Source organism: Chanodichthys erythropterus, chromosome 20, assembly GCF_024489055.1.
Source record: "Chanodichthys erythropterus isolate Z2021 chromosome 20, ASM2448905v1, whole genome shotgun sequence".
NCBI lineage: Eukaryota > Metazoa > Chordata > Actinopteri > Cypriniformes > Xenocyprididae > Chanodichthys > Chanodichthys erythropterus.
In genome coordinates, this window is record NC_090240.1 from 13,061,430 (window position 1) to 13,085,432 (window position 24,003).

The 24,003-nt window shown below is 37.6% G+C and overlaps 3 protein-coding genes across 5 annotated transcripts in view; 1 reads left to right on the forward strand and 2 right to left on the reverse strand.

Annotated features, from left to right (window-relative positions):
• Positions 1–546: 546 nt before the first annotated feature.
• Positions 547–9,181, reverse strand: LOC137008766 (polypeptide N-acetylgalactosaminyltransferase 6-like). Its single transcript, XM_067370482.1, has 11 exons — positions 9,123–9,181; positions 6,573–7,049; positions 6,252–6,424; positions 5,270–5,419; positions 4,825–5,059; positions 4,306–4,423; positions 2,386–2,586; positions 2,154–2,285; positions 1,955–2,056; positions 840–1,010; positions 547–660 (listed from the first exon to the last, which is right to left on the reverse strand). Exons 2-11 carry the CDS (start codon positions 7,046–7,048, stop codon positions 547–549), a joined length of 1,872 nt encoding a protein of 623 aa, XP_067226583.1. The 5' UTR covers position 7,049; positions 9,123–9,181.
• Positions 9,182–9,367: 186 nt separating this feature from the next.
• LOC137008844 (sperm microtubule inner protein 11-like) lies at positions 9,368–11,787 on the forward strand. The gene is made up of 4 exons (XM_067370566.1): positions 9,368–9,646; positions 9,750–9,815; positions 11,264–11,399; positions 11,485–11,787. The coding sequence occupies exons 1-4, from the start codon at positions 9,550–9,552 to the stop codon at positions 11,531–11,533; spliced, it is 348 nt and encodes a 115-aa protein (XP_067226667.1). The 5' UTR covers positions 9,368–9,549; the 3' UTR covers positions 11,534–11,787.
• Positions 11,788–13,697: 1,910 nt separating this feature from the next.
• Positions 13,698–24,003, reverse strand: part of adcy6a (adenylate cyclase 6a) — an 85,527-nt gene continuing 75,221 nt past the window's right edge. For 2 of the 3 annotated variants that reach the window (XM_067372515.1, XM_067372517.1), the window contains exons 16-24: positions 23,762–23,923; positions 23,474–23,649; positions 19,867–19,887; positions 19,738–19,767; positions 19,424–19,556; positions 18,995–19,258; positions 17,357–17,561; positions 16,256–16,380; positions 13,698–16,159 (exon numbers count right to left, since the gene is read on the reverse strand). In XM_067372515.1, coding sequence (XP_067228616.1) covers positions 16,031–16,159; positions 16,256–16,380; positions 17,357–17,561; positions 18,995–19,258; positions 19,424–19,556; positions 19,738–19,767; positions 19,867–19,887; positions 23,474–23,649; positions 23,762–23,923 — 1,245 coding nt within the window. In that variant the 3' untranslated portion in view covers positions 13,698–16,030. The remainder of the gene's footprint in view (positions 16,160–16,255; positions 16,381–17,356; positions 17,562–18,994; positions 19,259–19,423; positions 19,557–19,737; positions 19,768–19,866; positions 19,888–23,473; positions 23,650–23,761; positions 23,924–24,003) is intronic. The other variant, XM_067372518.1, reaches the window with a different exon arrangement.

Below are 24,003 nucleotides of genomic sequence, written 5' to 3' on the forward strand. Positions count from 1 at the left end.
GTCAGCATGACATTGCAGATTAAAAAATAATAATAATAAAATAAATAAAGGCAACAATTAGACATTCTCATATAGTGTATAAAGTCACGCATCATAATTTCTTACGTTAACAACTGCAAAACTAGAAACTCTATTCTATTGCATTAGCGCCACCTTGCGTTGATGTACATACTCGATTGGATTTTAAGAAACCATTAAAAAAAAAAGAAAAATTAAACAATTCACAATTACATTCAGTCATTGCACACCTCGTTTACACAAGTCTTTAATATCGTATCTTTAATTCATTAGCTTTCATGTAATAATAAATACATTGGCCAGAAACTGAACAGTGTTCAGTGTGAAAAGAGAAACCAAATAAACGTGTGCATTATTTTACAAGCAATGATTTCAGTGCTTTGATTTCGTAAATTCAGTCACATGAAATTAAACTTTAACCTAATTAAAATTAGAACTCCTGATTCATTGCACACATTTACAACATTTGTGTGACACTGCACTTTTGCATATTTCAAAAGAGTCTGGTAATCTGACGGAGGACACAGATCAGATGAAAGACCAATGTTGATAACTGTTGGCAGGCTCACAGCGTTTCATGATGATGTTGCCATACTCCACCATTAAACACTTATTAAACAGAGCATTGTGGAGAAGATATATCTGCAAACAATCACAAATATAAGATAACACAAAGATTAAAGACCAAATTAAAATCTTTAAATGGATGAAGCACACAAAAGTTTGAGATTATAAAGGTAATTTTGTGCCATGATAGAACATTTATTTTTTGCAACATCACACAGCCTGAGGCAAAGGGATGTTGGGGATATGTACCATACCTGTTGGGAAAGAAGAATGAAATTCCACATCTGCTGTGGAGCTGGGACCGTTCCATTGCCCTGAAAGTTGCACGGCTCCACCCGCACAGGTTCAGGCTCGATCGTCGCATGCAAACACAGCTCCTTATCAATATTATGCCTCAGCTCCTGATAAGACGTGTACTCAAAATACTACAGAGAAAAAAATAACAGAAAAAGATCTAAAATATTTAAATATATACTGATTTAACAAATGCAGAGTGCTTCTGCCACTTTTTAATGTTTCTGAGTGGTCAAATTCAAGTGAGAAAACATTGCCTAATAAAAATACAATAAAACAAAAACCTATGGAAGCCCATTTTCGCCACTAAAAAAAAAAAATAAAAAAAAACGTAATTGCTATTTTTTATCTCAGAATTCTGACTTTTTAATCTCACAATTGCCAGTTTATATCTCACAATTCTGAGATAAAAGTTGCAATTACTGTTTTAATTTTTTTTAATTTAGTGGCGAAAACGGACTTCCACACAAACCAAAACAAAATTAAACATTAAAATAAAATAAAAACAAAACACAAAACAAATAAAAAGCAAAACAAAAAACAAAGCAAACACAAAAAAAATAAAATAAATAAATAAATAAATAAATAAAATTAAATAAAATAAAATAAAATAAAATAAAATAAAATAAAATAAAATAAAATAAAATAAAATAAAATAAAATAAAATAAAAAATGTGAGGTGGAAAAACTTACATATATTGTTAAAGGAAAACCTGAAAAGTTTTTCAAAGTATGGAATCGCTTTATGGAATTTTTGAAAGAAACCGATCCTAATTGTCTGTTTCCTGTGTAACCTGGCTTAACATGCATCATGTGTTATGATATTAATGTACCATTATATAGATTTTTTTGTTATCTTATTTTATTTTATTTATTTATTATTATTATTATTATTATAGTTTTATTATCGTTTTATTATTGTTTTATTATTGTTTTATTATTATTATTATAATTTTTTCTCTGTGTGTTTGTTTTTGGTGGTAACGTTTCAAAATCAATAAAGACAGTGTTGAAAAAAATAATAATAATAATAAAAAATAAAATGTGAGGATGACAGCAGTGGTCATTAGAATACCTGATTCATTCCCATGTCATGGCAAATCAATAAAATCACTGACTTCCCTCCAGGATTCTTCTCACCAACATCAAGACAAGTTTTTGTGGCAATGTTCTTCAACTATAGACATAATATGCACAAATACATACATACATATATTATATACATATATGGCTATTACTGCAATAAATGATAAAATTGTAACAATATGCATTACCGATCCAAACAGCACAGGGTTCAAATCAGGCACAAACGCCTCTGTGTAAATGTTTTCTAGATACCAGGAGAAATTTTTACAATGTAGCCTCTCTTTGAGCTTCAGGCGCTCACTTATGTCCCTGTAGGATTTCTGTGCTCCTCAAAGGTAAAAGAGAAATATGTGAGATTTACAAAGAAGATTTATTTTGTAATTAATTAAAAATATTAAATACATTAGCCACTTCTCTCACCTCTGCTGCAAAGGCAGCAGCTTTTTTATTTCTGTTGTAGAAAATCTTCTTGTAATCATCCATCCAGACTTCTGCGAGGCGAACCTGGTTGCGTGTGATCACATCTATGCCTTTTGGGAAGGAATGTGGACTATTGGTACGGAAGATGTGGCCGACCACAGAACAGGGAATGATCTCTAGACTACCTCCACACAGCCATACCTGCAAGAGCCAATACATGATGTATGATACCAAAGCAGTGTCGTTTTAGTATTATTTATATGCTATTATAGTTGTTGTGATTGGAGACTCAGGCAGGAGATCCAAGTGCAGCGTTTTATTAAGAATGAGAATGGTCGTACAGGCAGGGTCAATCAGGAACAAACAGGGGCAGCAAAGGACAGGCAGGGTCGTAGTCAGGGTACAGGCGGTAGGTCAAAAGGCAGGCAGATATCACTCACAGAACAGTATGCAAGGCAAGGATCAGGACAGGCAGCAACGGATCAAACAACAGGAACAGACAAGGCCGAGAACAGACAGGCAAACAGGGAATAAACGCTCGGAAATTGCAACAACAGTTAAACAATACTTCGCGGTGAGGTGGTGTGAGTGGAAGTCCTTTATAGTCCAGGTAACAAGCTGCAGCTGGGTGTGGTGATTAGTGAGGAGTGTGTGCATGGCTGTATGTGGCGACAGGTGATTGGTGTAGAGTGACTGGCGAGGGGAATGATGGGAAATGGAGTCCGGAACTAGACAGGGGCAGACGGTGATCGTGACAATAGTATTTATTAATATTTTGAATTTATATTTTTTTCTGTCTATTTTCATTTTAGTTTGGGTTTTAGTAATTTTCTTATTGTAACGTGGGGAGAGGGAGAGCTGGATCCATACGTAGTGAGTTTATTAATAGAATAAACAACAAATCCATCACGGAGACCCATGTAGGTCCTGCAGGACCCATGAGATCCATGTAGGACAAGACTCGACAAAGAACAGACACACATGATTATAGACAACGTAAAACATCAATGCAAACAAGACACACATGATCACAGAACTAATCTACTAAAAAAAAAAAAAAAACTATAGGACTACAAAACATGGCGTAGAACAGGAAATAACAAAAGTACGAACAGGACCAGGGGAACACAAGCTGGAAACATTATAATGTACTTTTCTCATTTTTATTAGTTTTTATTTTTTGTTTGTTTGTTTAAATATTTCAATTTAGCTTAAGCTTTATTTCACATTTAATAATTTTAGTACTTCAATAATTTTATTTATTCCATTTTTATTACACACATATATATATATATATATTATCATATTTTTTTCTATTTTATTATACATTTATTATGATATATCATTATAAATATTATTTTACTTTTATTTCAGTTTTATTTAATTTTAAAAAGATATTTTTAAAGTTTTAGGCCTAGTCCACATGTACATGGGTATTTTTATCCATTTAAAAAAATAAAAAATAAAAAAATAAAAAATTGTGTCCACATGAAAATGCAAAAACACTATGAATCGCTGTCAAGAGCATGCCAAACCAACAGGTGGCGATATAACCCTAACCATAAAGCCACATTGGCCAATCAAAAGCCTGGAAAAAAGGTTATTACAGGTTCCAGTTCTGACTTCAAGCCAAAACGTCTACATGACAACACTGCAACCGGAGTTTCTAAAAATCTTCACCATGGCAGGAGTTTTCAAAAATGTTCGGCTTCAGTGACCAGAACGGCCAAACCGCATAGAAAAAGCTGTGGTTTTGAAAAGGGCCTTGGACAGGGCCTTAGTTAACAATAAAAACTGTACCAGAATTATAATGATCTGAGTAAATAATGAATGTCAAAATCTTCTAATTTTATGACAAATGTTAATAACAGTTCACTCAAATGAATGCAAAAAAAAAAAAAAAAACTCCAAGTGTCTTACCCTAAATGACATTTCTATGTTCTCTCCTCCCCAAAACTCCATCTTGTCATCATATGTCCCAATGTGTTCAAAGAACTGCTTGTAAATGGCAAAAAGTCCTCCGGCAATAGCAGGTGTTCTTAAAAAAAAAAAAAAAAAAAAAAAAAAAGTAACTACCTAAAAATTGGTGTCTCATATGCAGCAGTGATATAAATGCAATTAAAAGTGATATAAATTCAATTTACTGAGAAAAGTGTGTGTGTGTGTGTGGGGGGGGGGGGGGGGGGGGATCCTGTTAAACCCTACATTATGGGGACAAAATGTCCCTACAAAGATAGTAATACCAACCATTATTGACCTTGTGGGGACAATTGTTTTTGGTCCCACATAGGAAAACGGCTTATAATCATACTTTCCTCATGTTTTTCAAACATTTTCTGTGAGGGTTGTGTTTAGGGGTAGGGCATAGAATATACAGTTTGTACTGTCTATGGGAGTCCCCATGAAATATAGAAACGTATGTGCATGTGTATCATTTGCCTGACAGGATAGGTTTCATCTTTGCGTTTCACCATCTCTTCTTCAGGAATAGTCTCCCAGCCAAAAGTCAGGGTCCAGTCAAAGTTACCACGGGTATGTGTGCGGGCTGACGGCACTGGCTTTATGAACTGTAGATTGTCCTTGTTGATGACAGCAATGCTTGGGCTCACAACTGTGGTAGGTTCCTGAACTAACCGGGCCAACAGGGGCTCCAGCCACCCATAGAAACACTCACCTGGGAAAACACACTAAATCAGAGTAGGAAGTTGACTAATATGTCTACTTAAAAAAATTCAACTTTGGTTAGACTCAATCCTCAGGACTGTCTGAATATATTATGTTCACCTTTTAAAGGACTACGATTTGATACCTCCAGTCAGTTCAGTTTCTGTGAAAGCCAAAGGTTGGGGAGCACTCTATAAAGTCCCTGATAGTATGTACTCACAGTGGGAGTCCAGGAAGGCAAGCACCTCTCCTCCAGCCTCACGTGCTCCCAACAGTCTGGCAGCAATTAAACCTTTCCTCTCACGCTGCCTCAGGACATGCACAATCTCAAGAGACTGGACATACTGTTCTAGTGGGGCTTTTAGATGATCTGAAATTAAGAAAGTAATTAATGCACTGCCTTAATCCATTTCAAATATTTCAAAGATATACTGTTTTAACTAGATTTCCATATTTTATTAAGAAGGTCATTGCTAAGCCATTGTTAGGTATCTAAGGTGATTGCTAAGACGTTGCCATGGTGTTCTGAGTGGTGGCTGTTGCTAGTGTCTTGGGTGGTTGCTAAGATTTTGCTACTGTGTTTTGGGTAGTTAAGGTGTTACTGTGTCTTGGGTGGTTGCTAAGGCATTGCTAGGGTGTCCTGGGTGATTGATAAGAGGTTCTGAATGGTCACTAAGGTGTTGTTTGGGTGTTCTGAGTCATTGCTAAGCCATTGCTAGTGTGTCTTGGGTAATTGCTAAAACATTGCCATGGTGTTCTGGGTGGTTGCTAAGGTCTTGTCATTTACTTTTGGGTGGCTGTTAAGGTGTTGCTAGGGTGTTTTGGGTCTCTGTTAAGGTGTTACTAACTAGTGTGTTAACTTAAGGCATTGCTAGGATGTCCAGGGTAGCGTTTCCCAAAAGCATTGTAAGCCTAAGTTGAATCAACTTTGACTTATGATGCTTTTAGGAAATGCAGCCATATGTGATTGCTAATGCATTGCTAGGGTGTTCTGAGTGGTTGCTAAGCTGTTACTACAGTGTTCTGAGTGGTTGCTTACTGTCCCAAGTCAAAAGAGGCCATGCTCAGGTGATATTCTGGTCTCAAGATATGGCTTGGGTCTCTTCTTCAATGTAAGTCCATGGAATTTGTTTGCTTGTTTTATTGTTAACCTTTTTCATACCAAGTACCTAAAAACCCAATGTTTCTTTGCCTTTACTCACCTTGAGTACTTGCATCATCCACCAGTATGATTTCTTTGAGTAAAACAGCAGGTGAAGTATGCAAGACACTGAAGATGGTGCGTAGGAGAGTGGACCATGCCTCATTGTGGAACACAATTATCACACTGGTAGAAGGTAACCGTGGACATCTGCTGAACTTTTGCTTAATGCATCTTGAAAGAGTAACAGAGAATTGTATTATATATATATATATATATATATATATATATATATATTATAATTAATCCAGAATGACGTGATCATATGGTATAAAAACTCTCTAAGAACAAATTTTCCCAGTCTGCCTCTTTTGATACTCACTCAGGGGGCCGTGTGTCAACACCAAGACTACGGTGGAAGGAGATGCGGTCACTAGCAAACTGGTTGAAGCCGTTTCTAGAAAGACCCTCCTGTCTCTCCTTCAACTCCACAGGAGTCATGATGCCAGATATGAAGGGGTTTCCATCAGCTCCAGGTCCTTCAGGATCCTCCTGAGGTCTCTCTATGTGAGGCCTGAGCTCCTCCATGCTATAGAACCCAGAGGGACAGCTGGCATCTCCAGATAATGCTGAAGCTCCTTCAAATTGTGGATCAGTGGTATTCATCCGAAAATGCCAAATGCCGCTAGAATTCCAACCAACACTGCCTCTGTATCTTGGCTTTAGGGAAAGACCTTGAAACCAGCTGGCAGACCTTCCTAGATCCAGCTGTAATACCCATAGAAGGGTGATTAAAAGGGTCAATCCAAAGATGCACAGTTTTATGGGTAGTGCACATTGGGGACTTCGTAAGTGCATCCTACGTGAAAACAAACCACACTAGATCACAAATTCTGGTTCAACAAGAACTTCATCCATTTGTTGTAGTAACAGAAAAATGTTCGGCAAAATAAATTACTTTGCACTGTTCTCGATTTGAGAAGATCATTGAGTGTCCCTCAGTGTGACATGTTATACAATATACAGCATTTTCCTAATTATTTTATGTTAATATTATGAATTCATTTTTAAGAGGAAAACATGGAATATTTCAATTAGTTTGTCACATAGCATGACTATTTAAAGATAGGATACATGTAACTTTTGGCCCACTAGCAGTTAATAAAACTGATTTGGTTCTGTTTTGACTCCGCTTTTAATGCACAGGTGTACACATGGATACTGGATATCTTGTTGGGGGGAGAAGGGGGCTCTTATACTATTTCATGCATTCTGACTTGTTTACACTGTTAAAGAGTTGGATTCTCATGCTAAACATGGCCAAAGTTTCAAAACATGAGTTCGACAACGGAGTATTTGCCAAAATCCGTTTCCCCACAAACTTAACACTTTGTTTTTCGAGTAAGGCCCGTTATTATGTAATAAAGGGCGGAATTCCTTGTACGGGCACTTCTCCTGGAAGAGCCTGCGTGCACACGTCGACCAGAGCAAGAGCACACCCATCAACGAGCTTCGTTTGGCTTTACGGAAGTCATCGGCAGCGCTGCACAGGACTTGCTCGAGAAAGATTTGTCACTTTGTTTTTAGACCACAAAATCAATAATGTCACCAAAGAAGTATGTTTTTGGTTGTGAGGGAAAGATAACCTTGCTTCCCAAAGAACCCAGTGGAGCTGAGAGTTTTGTGCTCATGCATTACATTGATGCACTCTCGATATTTGTCATTAAAATAACCATAGAAACCGCCTTAAATTAACTCTCAAAATAAGGATAAAGTCATGTCTGATAGTCGCAATCACTTTTTTTGCTGGTTAAATGAATGGAGAATATCTCGTTTTTTCCGTGGCTGCTCGAGCCCTCAGGATTGGCGCTTATGGTTTCATAAACAAGGCCCAGTTCTACGCTGGATTTACAGATAGTTTGAAAGATGGAGCGGTCACAGCGGTAATGATCCTTGTCATGAGTCAGAACTGCAGCTGGTGAGTAAAACTGCTTCAAATGTCTGTTTTGTTGGCAATAGGCGCCTAAGTGCATGTAATGTAAACAATAGTTCAAAAGTTATCCAGGGATAATGCCACGGTGCATTGTGTGTGTTTAAATACATTTGTTTAGCTGACCATTTATAGCTTGCAGACGATTGCTACACAAAAGCTGTAGCTGTGCATGCTCGTCACTCTTTAGCTCCGCTCACACGACACGCCTCAAGGAGCTCGGCTGTTTTCGGAAATACTCGGCACATCTAAAAGACTTTTCAGAGATATGAAGGATGCACTACTACTCTATAGGTACTCAAGATTAACATGAGATTGCCAAAAACTGTGTGATCAAAACAATTGTTTTTGCAACTGGTGATTCCGCAAAGGTTGTTCCATTTTGAATCATTGTTTCTCATTCGTTGTAACGCCAAAATTTCAGCTTCACGTAGCATGCTACTTCCAAACCATAAAAGCACCACAGTCCAGCTACTTCTGTGTAATAATATAATATACACACGGGTATGCATTACGCATTTTCCCACGAAATCCGGCCGACACCACTAAATTATAAATAAATCAGTATAGGCTTATTAAAGTATATTTGAGTGAAGTGGTTTGAAAGACGGAACATTTTGGTATTTTACAAAAAATAAAAAAAATAAGGAAGTCGAACTACAGCTCTCTATCAAATAACTTCTATTTTTTTTTTTATCTCTGAAAGAACCATGAGAGGACCTAACTTAGGCCTACCCAGAGCCGAAATATGAGAAAGTATCGGTATTATTTGTAACCGGTGCGTTCAAACAAGCAATAAACAGCAAGAGACTGATGCGACCATTATGTTTCATATCTATTAATGAGAACTCAAGCACTTCTGTAATTTGTATGCTAAATATATTTCATGAAAAGAACTGAGGTAGTTCAAAGGGTGGCGCTTCAACTCAAGTATGTACTTACCTGCACTAAAGTGAAGCGTTGTAACCACTTTACAGTTGTAAACTTAACCTACACACCAGAGAAGATATTGTTAATGATTTCTTTTCTAGCAGTAAGATCATTCCGTCATGCCAGGTGCATCTCGTTGGATAATTTGACCGGTTTATTTTCTCCACAAACAAGTCGTTAACGTACTTAAAACAACCGTGAAATAATGTGGACGGAGGTGATATTTAGGAAGCAAACAATGTGTTTATGGCTTTGAATTTGACTATAATCAAATCTAACTCTGCTTTGAGCATTATTTTGAAAGGTGCTGATGAATGAACAGGGGAATGAGGGGCAGTGCGAGTATCCATGACAACATTAAACATTAGCGAGAGAAGGTCTGGTGCGACTCTTTCGGTTCAGCTCGTTCAGTTGAGCTAGAACTTATACAGTTTTGATTATGGCTTTCTTCGGAATCACACATCTGGGCTATCAGAACCCTTTCGGAGACAGGATGTTACCATCTGCCCAAAACAAACTAGATGCACGAGGACGAGGTATGGCTGCTTTGGTTCGACTTTAATGCAGGCGCTGCCGAAAGCATACCTGTTTATATTTACAGTAGTAGTGAGGTTTATTATGTCTGGTTTTTCCCTTCAGACTCATCAGACCTGCATCTTGGCAGCCAGAGCAGATATCAGGATCCGATCAGACGCGTTCAGAGGTGTAAGTTCATACTAAATTCATCAAACACCCACATACTGCATTTATAACTCACCAAAGAGAGATTCATGTATAGTTCATAAATTAATAAGCGATATACACCATGTGTAGATTAGTTCATGTGCATTATGGATTTTTTTTTTTTTTAATGAATTAGTCTTAAAGCGGGGGTGTCCAAGAGTTTAGCTCCAGCTTACCTCAACACACTTGCCTGGAAGTTTCCTGTAAGCCTAAAAACCTTGATTAGCTGGTTCAGGTGAGTTTAATTGGGGTTGAAGCTAAACTCTCCAGGACAGTGGCCCTCCAGAGGCGGGATTGGACACCCCTGTCTTAAAAGGTTAGTTCACCCAAAAATGAAAATTCTGTCATTAAAGGATTAGTTCACTTTCAAATGAAAATTAGCCCAAGCTTTACTCGCCCTCAAGCTGCTAGGTGTATATGACTTTCTTCTTTCTAATGAACAGAATCTGAGAAATATTAATAAATATCTTGACACATTTGAACTTTATAATGGCAGTGAACAGGATCAATGAGTATGTGCTGAAGAAAGTGTCTCCATCCACATCCATCCATCATAAACGCACTCCACACGGCTCCGGCGGGGTTAATAAAGGCCTTCTGAAGAGAAGCAATGCGTTTGTGTAAAAAAATAATAATAAAAAAATCCATATTTAACAAATTATGAAGTAAAATATCTAGCTTCCGCCAGACCGCCTTCTGTATTCAACTTACAAAGAAAGTGTAAAACTCTCGCAGTTCAAAAAGCTTATGCTACATCCTACGCTTTCTGTATTCAACTTACAGAAAAAGCTTAACTGACGTGACGCCAATTCAGTTTTTTTTTGTAATTTGAATACAGAAGGTGGTCTGGCGGAAACTAGATATTTTACTAGCCAAATCAGAGTTAAAAATACTGTGACAACCATATGCAGCCATACTTTTAGACTTGCATCTAAAAAGTGTTAACTTCCGTGACGTAGTACACAATGCCATGACGAACTATGCTACTTTATAACACGTAGTACGTCATGGCATTGTGTACAACATCACGGAAGTTAACACTTTTTAGACGCAAGTCGAATGCATATGGCTGTCACGCCAGAAGCTCATTATTTTACTTTATAAAGTTTTAAATAAGGATATTTGTCTTGCACGAATGCATCGATTCGCTTTATTAATCCCCTGGAGAATGCACTTCTTTGGGCTTCAAAATCCCAATCACTCCCATTATAAAGCTTGTACGAGCCAGGATATTTTTAATCTTACTCCGATTGTATATGGCTGAAAGAATATAGTCATATACACCTAGGATGGCTTGAGAGTAAATTATGGGGTAATTTTCATTTTTTATTTATTTTTAATTTTTTGGACTAACCATTTAATAATTTACATTAGATCTTAATTAATTTGCAACATTCTTGGTAGTCATTGATGTCTTGTTCCCCTTTCAGCTCCTAGAGAACTGTATCGTGTACCTGTGACGGATAACCAGCAGTATGGTTGGTGGGGTCCCGCTGAAGGCCTGAAGAGCCAGGAGCCTTGGACTCGAACCCGTCACTTCCCACGCAAAAACAGCGAAATGACAAAGTATGAAGAATCTTAAGCTATGAGTCAAAATCTGTGTAGGATAATGTGTAATGCTTTAATACATGTATTTCATTTATTTTCTCAGGTTTGTGAATGAGATGTCAATGACCTACCCAGACTTCAGCTTGTTTTGATCCCTGATCCATGAAACTATAGTGATCACTGTCCCATAATGCTTCAACACTACAGTGCGTTACTTCGCCTTGCAGAACAGGAGGTGCAGAGGATACGCAAATGTAACGTGTATCCACTACACACATCTATGACTGTGCCATATTGTTTCAAGAATTTAGTGCAAAAAATGTAGTCCCATACTGTATGTGCTGAATGTTATTCTTTGCATATACCTGTATTATGGCGGCAAAATCCAGTATTAATAAATAAACTATTTGTGACTAAACTTGACATTTTACCTGAAGATTTACCTCAAGTTAAAGGGTTAGTTCACCCAAAAAGGAAAATTGTCATTAGTTAAAGTTTATCTTACTGAGCTCAGAAAGTACATCTCGAGCCACTCTGTCGACTGCTTGGGGCGAGTGTAGGATTCCTTTGTGTAAAACAGCATTCGGTAGCTCCACTTTCTCAAGTGTGGCCATCAGACAGTGGAATAAGTTGCCAAAAGAGCTTACCACATGTGTAAATTAAAAAAAAAATTTCACATCGGGTCAAAAAATGGCTTCTTCTAAAAACAAACATGTTCACATAATGCTCAGTAATTGATGTGTATGTGAGAACGTATTTGTAAATGCATGCTGAGGAATGAATGAAGGGTGTGATCATTTTAATGCTGTTTTGGGATAAATGTATTATCAACTTGATTTGTTGACATCAGCCTGTAGAGGGACTACAGGTGTAAATTAGCACAAGTGCTACAACCTGGTAAAATGCGTCTCTCCTTCTTAAGGTTAATCTATATTTTACACTGTCCCTGTTTAAATAAATAAATAAATTAAATTAAATTAAATTAATTACTCTCCCTCAAGTCGTTCCACACCCGTTCATTTTTAGAACACAAATTAATATATTTTTGATGAAATCCAATGGCTCAGTGAGGCCTGCATTGCCAGCAAGATATAATTTACACTTTCAGATGCTCAGAAAGCTACTAAAGACGTATTTAAAACAGTTCATGTGACTACAGTGGTTCAACCTTAATATTATGAAGCGACGAGAATACTTTTTGTGCCCCAAAACAACAAAATAACGACTTTATTCAACAATATCTAGTGATGTGCAATTTCAAAACACTGCTTCATGAAGCTTCGAAGCTTTACGAATCTTTTGTTTCGAATCGGTGGTTTGGAGCGTGTATCAAACTGCCAAAGTCACGCCCCCCAGTGGTGAACCATTGAAATTTCGAAACACTTATGGCATAACGAAGCCTCATTTACTGAAATCATGTGACTTTGGCAGTTTGATACATGCTCCACTGATTCGAATCAAAAGAAATATCTTTATGCATATACATCTGAAAGTGTTAATTATCTTGCTGGCAGACAAGATGGAGGCCTCACTGAGCCATCGGATTTGATCAAAAATATCTAAATTTGTGTTCCGAATATGAACGAAGTTCTTACAGGTGTGAAACGACATGAACTAACCCTTTAAAGTTTGTTGTAGACCCCTTAAAGGGATAGTTCACCCAAAAAGGAAAATTCTGTCATCATTTACTCACCCTCAGATTGTTCCAAACCTGTATGAATGTGTTTGTACACAAAAGGAAGATGTTTGGAAGAATGTCAAAAACCAAACAGATTTCATCCCCCCTATACTATGGTAGTCAATGGGGGGGCAACATCTGTTTGGTTAATGACATTCTTCCAAATATCTTCCTTTTGGCGCTTTTCCACTGCGTGGTACTACTCGGCACGGCACGGCTCGGCCCGTTCTGTACCAAGCCGTCCCATGCAGTGGAAAAGTGCCATTTGTGTTCAGCAGAACAAAGACATTTATACAGGTTTTGTTTCTTCTTTAATTCGTATCAGAAACTGACTAAAACAGGATGAAATAACTGATCTAGGATCAGATGTTAAGTTACCTTAGTATTTGAATTACAAAATGGCTCAACTCACCAAATGCATGAAATATTTACTGAGCAAGGCATCTCGATTTACGGGTAAAGTTCCGAGATGAAATTAATTAGTTGATACTAGTTTGATTATTGAAGTCACTGAAGTTGATTATTGAAGCTACTAAAGGGATACTGAAGTCACTAGCATTAACTGCAAACAAATTAAAAATTAGATTTCCCATTTTTCGCCCAATAATGGTGATAAAACTAGTTAAATCTACAATGTGCCCATCAATAATTTGAAGCTACTAAAACTCTTAAAGAATTATGCATCACTTTATAATGACAAAAATATACCAAAACAAAGGGATTTAAACAAAAACCACAAATAAAAAGGCAATCACAAAAAAACAAAACAGACATTTTTTTTATTTTTAGAGGGGAAAAGTTTGTCTATATTCAAGAGTCTTTTCTCAACTTTCCTTTGCAAAGTTGAAAAGCTCGTCCCTTTTCTAATCCTTCGAATAAAGTAAAAAAAAAAACAAGAATGAAACAAACAAACGAAAAGGTAAAGGAAAATAAAAAAACGATCAGGAGTCGTTAAGCCCCGATCTAGACAGAGGCCCCAGTGTGGGAGTCAGTAGCACTAAAATACACTCCTGCTTGTTTCCTTCCCTCACGCCGAATCGTGTACGCTTTTATTGCACATACTGGACGAAAAAACAACGGGGCGCCCTGCCTTTGGTACGAACGTGATCAACTGACATGCAATGACCAAGCTACTATCACAGCAAGTTTTTAATGAGCGAAGAACACGGCAGGAAAAACACAGTGCTCTGGCCATCATGCAAGTCAATACGCTGAAAGAGGTGGCCGAGTTAACGAACGTTGCAGAAATGGGTTGCGTTCACCAGGTGAATTGCGCGGTTTGGGTCGTAGAAAGTGTGATTTAAAGAGGCACTGTTTTCATATACTGAAGTTCGTTCAATTAAGGCAAATGTACTGCAAATGCACGCATGCGGTGTACGGAAGTCGGTTCTATGTTAGTAATTAGCTGGCTAGTGTTATACATCTAAATGAATCTGAAGTGGACGTTTTAATGATGACTTTTCAGAGATGTTCACTGCAATGAAGCAGAAAAAGCAGTGGAGGGAATATTGTTCATACGTCACTGACTGCAGTTGATCAGTTAGTACCAACTTGCTTGAACGTCTCAATCCGGGTCTTTGTTCCCTTTCCTCAGCTGGAATGGAATCGTAATAAGAACAACCAGAACAGGAATAAAAAAGGATACAGAGGTGATACAAAATACCCAAACATTAAAACTTAAGGGAATCAAACAAACAAAAGTCGTAGAGAAGATACCACAATCAGACATGCTTTTGAGCTGTTTAGTTTGGCAAGAAAGCAGCTAGTCGTATCATAGAAACCTCACAGTGAAAAGAGTTATGCCCCTTCGAGATTACAAAGCACAGTATTCAGTCATAATTTATAGATATATTTCTTTCATTTTTAAAAAAGTCCTTCTAGAATGAATTGGATCTCGATAAACTGTCTTGTACCGTGGTATCCAATGCCGTGGCTTTTCCCCAGATGCCTCCGAAAAACTCTTTTTTTCCTTTTATTTCATTTTGTACCAAAAATACTTCTTTGAAAAAAGAAGAAATGGTTGACGGAACAAACAAAACTAAACTGAAGTCTTCCTTGAGGACGCGTTAAAGGCCCAGACCTGGTCGTACTTCCCAAAAGAAAAAGAAAAAAAAACTACTGTTCCACAGCTTTCCACACTTTACCATCTAAAATTTGTCATTCTGAAAAAAAAAAAGCAAGACTTTAAATTAAATCATTCAATCCTTCATATGATCCGGAGCACAACGCTCTGCCAGTCACCCAGATCACTGGTCAATCAGTGTGATTTACTTTAAATGATAAAACGTCATAAAAACAGGAAAATCGAGGGATGAGGACGTCAGAGCATTACATAATATTCAAAACTTCCGCAAACGTTTTGACAACTTCTTTTCTATTAAATACTTTGGTCTTTGGTCAATAGTTCTCTTCTTAATTTATACAGATACTGTATTCGTACACACACAGATATACGAGCGTACGTGTTTATGTACGGTATAAATGTGTATGTGTTTTCCACACTTTTTCCATAAAGGACTTTTTGCACAAAACATCAAGATCAAAATAAATAAGGAATTCCGAACAAAACATGAGTACCTGTATTTATATTCTCCTGAAAAAAAAAAAAAAAAAAAACAGAGGAAAAAAAATGTCACAAAAATAAAACTGGAGAAAATGCCTTATGTACAGCGTTTTTCTTCGGCAAATAAAGGCCTTTATTAAATAAACAGACTTTGCATCTTTCAAGCAGCCTGAGGGAGAGGCTTTAAAAACAATCGTCCTTCAAGGTGCACAGCCATATCCACGACCGCCACGACTCTCCAGTCTGGAGTCTGTTTTTTTTTTCTCTTTTTTTTCTCAATAATCCTTCTTTTTTTGTTTGTTTTTTCTTCAAGTGATGGCAATGGCTACGTGTTTGTCTTCAGCTTGCCTGTGGAGAAATCCTCCTCTCTGGGGAATTGTGAGAATCCAAAGAAATTCTAGTGCACTGCTAACTGTTGGGAGGTCGGTCGTTCAGGAAGTAAGTGGTCATCTCACCCTTGCCTTTCACCTTTATGAGCCCTCGACACTCCAGCTGGTAACCTTTACTGGCCAACACCTGGTGCAGGTCTGTAGTCACCTGCAAAACATCCAGTAAAATACCAGAAAATCACTTCTACGTGACTTACTCACGATGACCATGACACTGTGAGCGTATGCAGGCTTAAAGGTTTACCTGAATGCGGTCTGGGACCCCTGTACTGTCCATCCGACTGGCCACGTTTACTGTGTTTCCCCAGATATCATACTGGGGCTTCCTGGCTCCAATAACTCCTGCAACTACTGGCCCAATGTTCAGTCCTGTACACACATGCATATGCCAACTTCTTAAAAACATACTCTAACTCACAGAGTAGCATTATAACTTTCAACACACAAATGCATCTAAAGGCAGGAACACGCCAAGCCGACGGCGACGAACTAGTGGCGACGAAAGCAGACTGCGGGGTTGGTTCACGTCGGCAGCGTTTGGGTCCAGAGTTGCCCTGACACACCAAACCGACGATCGGCAGCCGACGGCCAAGTAGCACGTCAGTTCTGCGCCCGCTTAAGATGAAATGCCTTTCCGAACCAGCAGGTGGCAGGTGGCAGATTCAACATGTCGAATCGGCCGAAAAAAAGCAGACGAGGACCAACTTCAGCCGACGGTGTGGAACACATTGAGAAAACATAGTTGGCCAACAAACAAAAACTGCCCGACGACCGACCGCCAGCTTGGTGTGTTCCTGCCTTAATATGATAAAACAGCGCTGTGTTACCCCACATACACATGACCGGAAGAAGCGGAAGTGGCGACTCTTATTAGCAATCGCTCCAGTGGCCTTGTTCATCCTAATTCATACTACAGTAATGTTAATAAATCTTTAATACATTAGCTCATCCATGAATATGATTTCTGCCCGAGTCTCGTCGGATTCTTTTCCACCGGATGTAGATGTGAAGACAACACCTCCCATGATTCTGCGAAATCAAGGCGTCATCAAGCTATGCCTTTTGTTTTGAATAAGCGACCTCTAGAGGTGAAATCTACATAGTGTGCCTTTAATCATTAAAAAATTTAAATGAAGTTTCTTTTTACTAAGATAATGAATAATTAATTTAAAAATATCATTTTGTTTGTGGGGAGTAGCACCAGATGACATTTGACAACCTTTTTTAAAGAGACTTAGTTGTACCACATGGCTTTGATTTGGCAAACCAAACATTTTCAAATGTTTCTAATAGATAATCAGTAAAGAATGGACTTCTGTGTGATCCTGTAGGTTTTAACACGTACCGATCTTCATCTGGAAGTTGTTGAAGGAATGCTCATTGATGTATTTCATCTGTTCGCGGAGGTGCATGGCATAGTCAGCCAGAGCGGTTATATGCGAGCGGCCTTCCTTGTCATAGGTGGAGTCGTTAAGGCCAGATGCCGCCATGTAGGTGCTGCCAATGGTCTTTATTTTCTCCAGCTGCCTGTATTTCTCCTCACTGATGATCTGTAATAGTGACAGAGGTTTTCATCAATATACACTACCTTCTAAAAATGTGGTGTCAGTAAGATTTGTGTTTTGAAAGAAATTAATGCTTTTATTCAGCAAGGATAAATTAAACTAATCAAAAGTGACAGTAAAGACATTTATAATGTAGCAAATTAATTTTATTTTGAATAAATGCTGTTCTTTTGAACTTTCTATTCATCAAAGATTCCTGAAAAAATGTAACATTTTCCACAAAAATATGAAGCAGCCCAAATTTTTCTCAATGTTGATGATAATAAATGTTTCAATGCAGTAAATGCATCAAATCATCATGTTAGATTGATTTCTGAAGGATCGTGTGACACTGAAGACTGGAGTAATGATGCTGAAAGTACATAAATTACATTTTAAAATATATTACCAAAAAAAAAGTTATTTTAAATAGTAATAATATTTCACAAAAGTACTGTTTTTACTGTATTTTAGGCCTTAGTGAGTGCAAGAGACGGCTTTTAAAAACATTAAATAAATATAACCAACCTAAGGCTGGGTGATATGGCCAAAAATATTATTACAATATTTTTTCCATATCATACAATATCATTATTTATCACAATATTAAGAAAATGCTTTCCACATAATTGTTAGACCTTGAGAATGAATGTAAACAATTTAACTGGTTTGTTCACAATTACATTTTTTGATTTGCAAATTTTTAAAAACTTGAACAATTTAATCAAGCTTATATGTAATCAAATTAAAATATTAACTTACAACAAAACATTTAATTCTTTTTTTGTGTCAAATAAGATGCTGCACAACAGAACTGTATAAATTTAAAACATGGATGGAAAAAAAATATCTTAGTTGTATGATATTCTTTAGAAATAATATTAATATTATTGCTTTGAGAAGTACATTTTAGTATACAGTACTGATACATTTCTGTCATCATTTCTTGAAGTTAAAAAGAACTTTTATTTTGTCGTGACGATCTTTCAGTTTTAGTTTCAGTCTAGTTTTCTCAAACGAAACAGTGAAAAGCTTGTGAAGTGACTCTCAAAGCCGCTCTGGAGATGAAGTTCATTTGTTCATGTCCTCATATATTGAGACGGCAGACACTGAAAACACTGCGAATGTCACGTGTTTAAGTTTGCGTATCAGACAAAACCATGCCGTTCATTCACAAATCAATTATTAGCGACATGCATTGACTGGCTGTTGTCACGTTTATTTCTGCTATGTGATAGGCTGTTAGATCAATCCATATCGAGTAAATGTAAATTTTATTGCTCCCTCACGATATTATATAGTTCATCGCCCAGCCCTACACCAACCCAGGACTTTTGAATGGTAGTGTACTCAAGTCAAAAAAAGCCAAAATAGATGCTTTCATATTCGTCACACAGTTTCATAATTGAAGATTCCCTCATTCTCTCCAGCCTTCTAACCTCATCAAAGTCAGCGATGATCTCATTGAGGAGCCTCAGACACTCCACTCCCTCGTTGTTGGCCTCCAGCTCCACGTAGAACTCGGAAAAGTTGCTGATGGAGGCGAACATGACAGCCACGCACTCACACGACTGGTAGTACAACTCGTCATTCCTCCTCTCTCGTGCTAGAAAGTGGGCAGCCACATCTTTGGGCAAGATGTTGTGGAGAAGCCGACGGTTGTAGGCTTGAAGTTCCTCCATCTCCTCCTTCTCTTCTGTGGCCTGTGAAGGGAACAGACGAATTGCGTATTTTAAATTCTGAAACTATCAAATTCTCAATGTATTTTATGAACAAATTATTTATCCTCACACTTTATTGTATACTGTATCTTAGTGAACCAAGCAAACAGCAACAAAAAGCTGGTCTATCAGTGGCTCAAACCTGACCTGAAGTTTCCAAAGGAAGTCTAGACGAGCTGTTGACTCCACTTGCTGGGCATGTAGATACAGTGCTAGTACAAATACAGTGAGGATCACTGGGGTCATGACCTTTAGGGACACTTTAGTCACCTTGTAATCACTGCAACAAGAGAGATCAGGTCAGCCACAGGATCAATTATTTAGATCACAGCATGGATGTAACAGAATACAGCACACAACCACAACAAAGATTAGCGTCTCCAGCCAGGTAAACATAAAAAGCAATTCAAATCATTCAAAACTCAATAAAAATGATAAAACAGAAGTCTATTAAGACATACCACTGTTCAGTAGTTGTATTGAAATTGGGCCTGTGGAAAAACCATCAATATTAATTATTTCTATGCCTTTAAAAACAATAAATTATCATATATGAATAATTGAAAGCATGAGAGATAAATATGTCTCACCATTGAGTTTCATTGAAAACTCTTTTTAAAACAAACAAACAAACAAAAAAACAGTAAGAATACTTGTTTAATATGCAGTGCAAAACGTACACATTGCAAGAATTTTTAAACCTTACAGCATTTATTTTTAACACAAATACAGACTGAATATTCAAATCAGAGATATAGTAACCACATTTCTAGTATTGGGGGAACAAAAAGTGTTTATTTTATAATTACTATTGCAAACCACTGTAATTAATTTTAAGTAAAACGGCAACTATTAAAATCATTTTCAGTAGCTAAAATAAGGATGAAATAAAGTAAATTAAAGCTAAAAATTAAGGGTGACCTATAATGCCCCTTTCACAAGATGTCATATAAGTCTCTGGTGTCTCCAGAATGTGTCTGTGAAGTTTCAGCTCAAAATCCCCCACAGATCATTTATTATAGCTTGTCAAATTTGCCCCTATTTGGGTGTGAGTAAAAACACAACATTTTTGTGTGTTCCTTTAAATGCAAATGAGCTGCTGCTCTCGGCCCGCTTGTCAAAAGAGGGCGGAGCTTTAACAGCTCATGCTTCGGTTGCTCAACAACAACAAAGCTGGAGAATCTCACGCAGCCAAAATGACGACTGTCAGTAACGCTGTTTGTTTTAGTCCTTAAACTTTAAAAGAAAATATCTCCCTTTGCTTTGAACTTTGAGTGTCATAACTTTGCAGATGTTGTTTATGCTCAATCAGAAACATTACACACTAACTAAAGTTAAAAAAGTGAAATCATAATCAACCACCCCTTTAAACAAAAACTAATAATAAAGTTACAAAAGCTGAAATTACTAAAACTGAAAAAATAAAAATAAATCAAATTAAAAATATATCTAAATGCTATAATTTAAATAATGCTAAAATAACAAACCACAAGTCACGATATTTAATACTTTTATTAATAAATGAATATAATTCAATGTTATTCTACTATTCAATCCAATCACAATTAGCAGGCCATCGGTCAGATCAAGTTAAGGCTCAAAGGTGGGATGATGTATTTTTGTAGGCCAACCCCTGAAGTTAGAATCACACTGGTTCCCTCGACAAAAACCCAATAGGATTTTTCCACTGGCTTTTGGATTATTGCAAAAAAAATAAGCTTTGGGATCAACAAAAGATTATGAGCACGTTTCAACTACACTGTTTGGAAGTTAGTCGGGCTGATACCAACAACAATCATCTAACCAATCGGCATTAGGAGCGTATGACGGTCGAGGAGAGAGAACGAGCAAGAGGGAGATTTGAAAAGAAAGACAAAAAAAAATGCAGAACGAGAAATGGGACACAATACAAAAGAGCTCAAAAGAATATCATTGGAATGAAGGTTTATGACTGGGCAAGCGCTTTAGGACCTGCGTTAATTTTAGAGAAGCTTTCCAGCGCTGGAGAGAGCTAAGTGGGAAGGCCTGAAAACAGACGCGGGGGCTGCTTTGATTCCACTTCTCCTGTGAGTAACACTGGGTTTGATTGTCTGGAGCTGCTGTGCTGTTGGCGACTAACAACGAAAACGTTGTATTTACTCTTGAGTACTGTATGTTCATTTTTTGTGCTTTCTTGTTGTTCGTTCATCAACTGCGCTTTATTTTTTGTGTAGCATTTTGTTGCGCGTCAGCTGTGAAAAACAGATATCCACTCTCATATTGCATGTGTAACAGTGGCTAGATAGTGAGAGTTGTGCAGATGAAGCACTGCGCACTGACGCCTACTAGAGAATGAGGTGTTTAGCGTCATTGGTAGTGCATTCGCCTCAGGCCCGGATTGGCTAATCGGGAGCACCGGGAGATTTCCCGGTGGGCCGGTCTGTTTATTTGGCCGCGAGGGCCTGTGTTGTCATGGCACTGGGTTGAAATATTGAGGCTCTAGAAACTGTGGACGCGGCCAAATGTACTAAACTGAGTAGCCTAACTTTTTCCTAAAAAACATTCAGTGCGGATTTAGGCCTGGATGGCCCAGGGCGGCACGGGGCACCCGCGCAAGGAAAATAAATAAATAAATAAAAAAAAAAAACAAATGCGCGATCGGGTTTTTACCACTCATTTGCATGCAACGTCAATGATATCATGTCACTCGGTGGGTAAATTAACCAGGTCGGGAGGGACTCGGAGTGTGCGCTCGGAGAAGACAACTCACTCAAAAGTATACGAGAAGAAGGGATGAGGTGACGTCTGTAGGGACAGCGGGACAAGTTCTAAATCAACGCTAAATTATGGTAAGGCAAAAGGTCTAAGCCACCGGAGGCCGATTTAAGTAACGTAAATAAATAAAAAGGACGAGGGGAAAACATGCAAAAGATAAAGGCATGTATGCAGCTTACTCATATCGTAGGCAAATAATAAAATATAGGGCCTATCACTTATGTTATGTTGCATGCTATGCTATTACACATTGGCCAACAATATTCATTTTTCTGTCCAACTAGCTTAACCAGAGTAAAACGTGATTTTGTAACATGTAACTTTTTTTTTAAACAAACATAATAGCCTACTTTAATATTTTACTGTAAAGTTGTGCAATTTTGTAGGATTTATGGTATTTTGTGTTATTTATTTGCCTCAATTTGTAATAATTTAAGTATATACATTTATATAAAATAGCTAAATTTTATGTTAAATCCACTTTAATAAAGATCTACATTTTCATTCATAGTGATAGACATGAAAAATGTGCCTGGGTTTATTGGACGATTGCTGCCATCTACTGGAAAGCAAACACTTAATTAAATTAAAATTAAAATAACATGAATTTTTAACTACAGCCACTAGATGGCTAGAGAATTAATCAATGGTTCACATTATAAAATCATTATTATAACTATAAAAATAACTCTATATCAAATGTTAGCATTTTTTGTACTATCATGGATATTTGAAGATATTTTTGAAAAATACAATTATTTACAAGGTTGTAGAGAACAGTGCACTTTTGCAGACTTAAATACTGAGGTTTTAATTACATTATTTTAATATAGTCAGCCGTGAATTAAAGTGGCCTAAGTTTGGGTCTAAGGCATGAAACTCCAGGGCTAAAAATGAGTCCCAATCCAGCCCTGATTCGCCTCGCATGTCAGCAATGACCGGGCCGGGGTTCGAGACCCACTCGAAGATCTGTTCGGGTTGATTTCAAATATCAACTATGTCCAACAGCGTAGTTGAAAAAATATATACCCCACCTTTAAAAAAATCAAGAGTGGGGTATTACTGGTGTGTTTTCGTAGAATGTCGTAGAATAAGACCATTTAACCAAAATCCCATTAAAAAAAAACATTAACTTCGGGACGATGGAATCGAAAGTGCAAACTCTATTCCCGGTTTTAGCCTACAAAAATACGTCATCCTTGCAGCACTCTATTATCATCTGAACATAAAACCACTACAAACTAGTGTTTATAGGTGCTATAAATTTGACCTGTCACAAGATGGCACTGTTTTTGACACTCTTGATGCTTCAAATCTTTTCCCAAAACCAATCAGCTTCAAAGATTTAAGAGGCTTCATTTCCGCATCCCTACTACAAAGCTACTTCTCTCTGTTGAGATTGAGCTATACTGATGCCTTCTAGTGGCTGGCAGCAGTACTTACAGGGCATTGGCAGTAACGAAGAGGTCTGCATTGTCAAACAGCGCCACTTCTGGCCACTCCACAAGCAGCAGAAAAGTGAGCTGGATGAGCAGCATTAAAGCCAGCTTCCCTATACTGCTGATCTGCAGGAACACTGAGCAGGCCAGCAGGGTCAGCAGCACGCTGTAGCTGAAATACTGAAACAGAAGGTCAGGTAAACATCAGGATGCTTGAGTACAATCTGAAGTCAACATGGAACCTGTAATGTGTCAGTTTTTCAATCATGGTGTGATTGTACACTCTTTTTACCTCAGGGAAGGGGCAGGAGGGAATGTTGCTGGGACAGATATCCAGGCCGTCAGCTGCAGAGCGAGACAAGTTGTAAATGACACAGGGATTCACCATCTCTGACGACGACCAGTTAAACTGCTCTGCTACACAGTCCACCAGCTTCTGCGTGTCACAGGAAAACTGCGGGAAACACAAAACACACATTTTCCAATGCTTTTCTGCTATTTTTGGAGTTTGAAAAGCCTGGTCATCTTTTATTT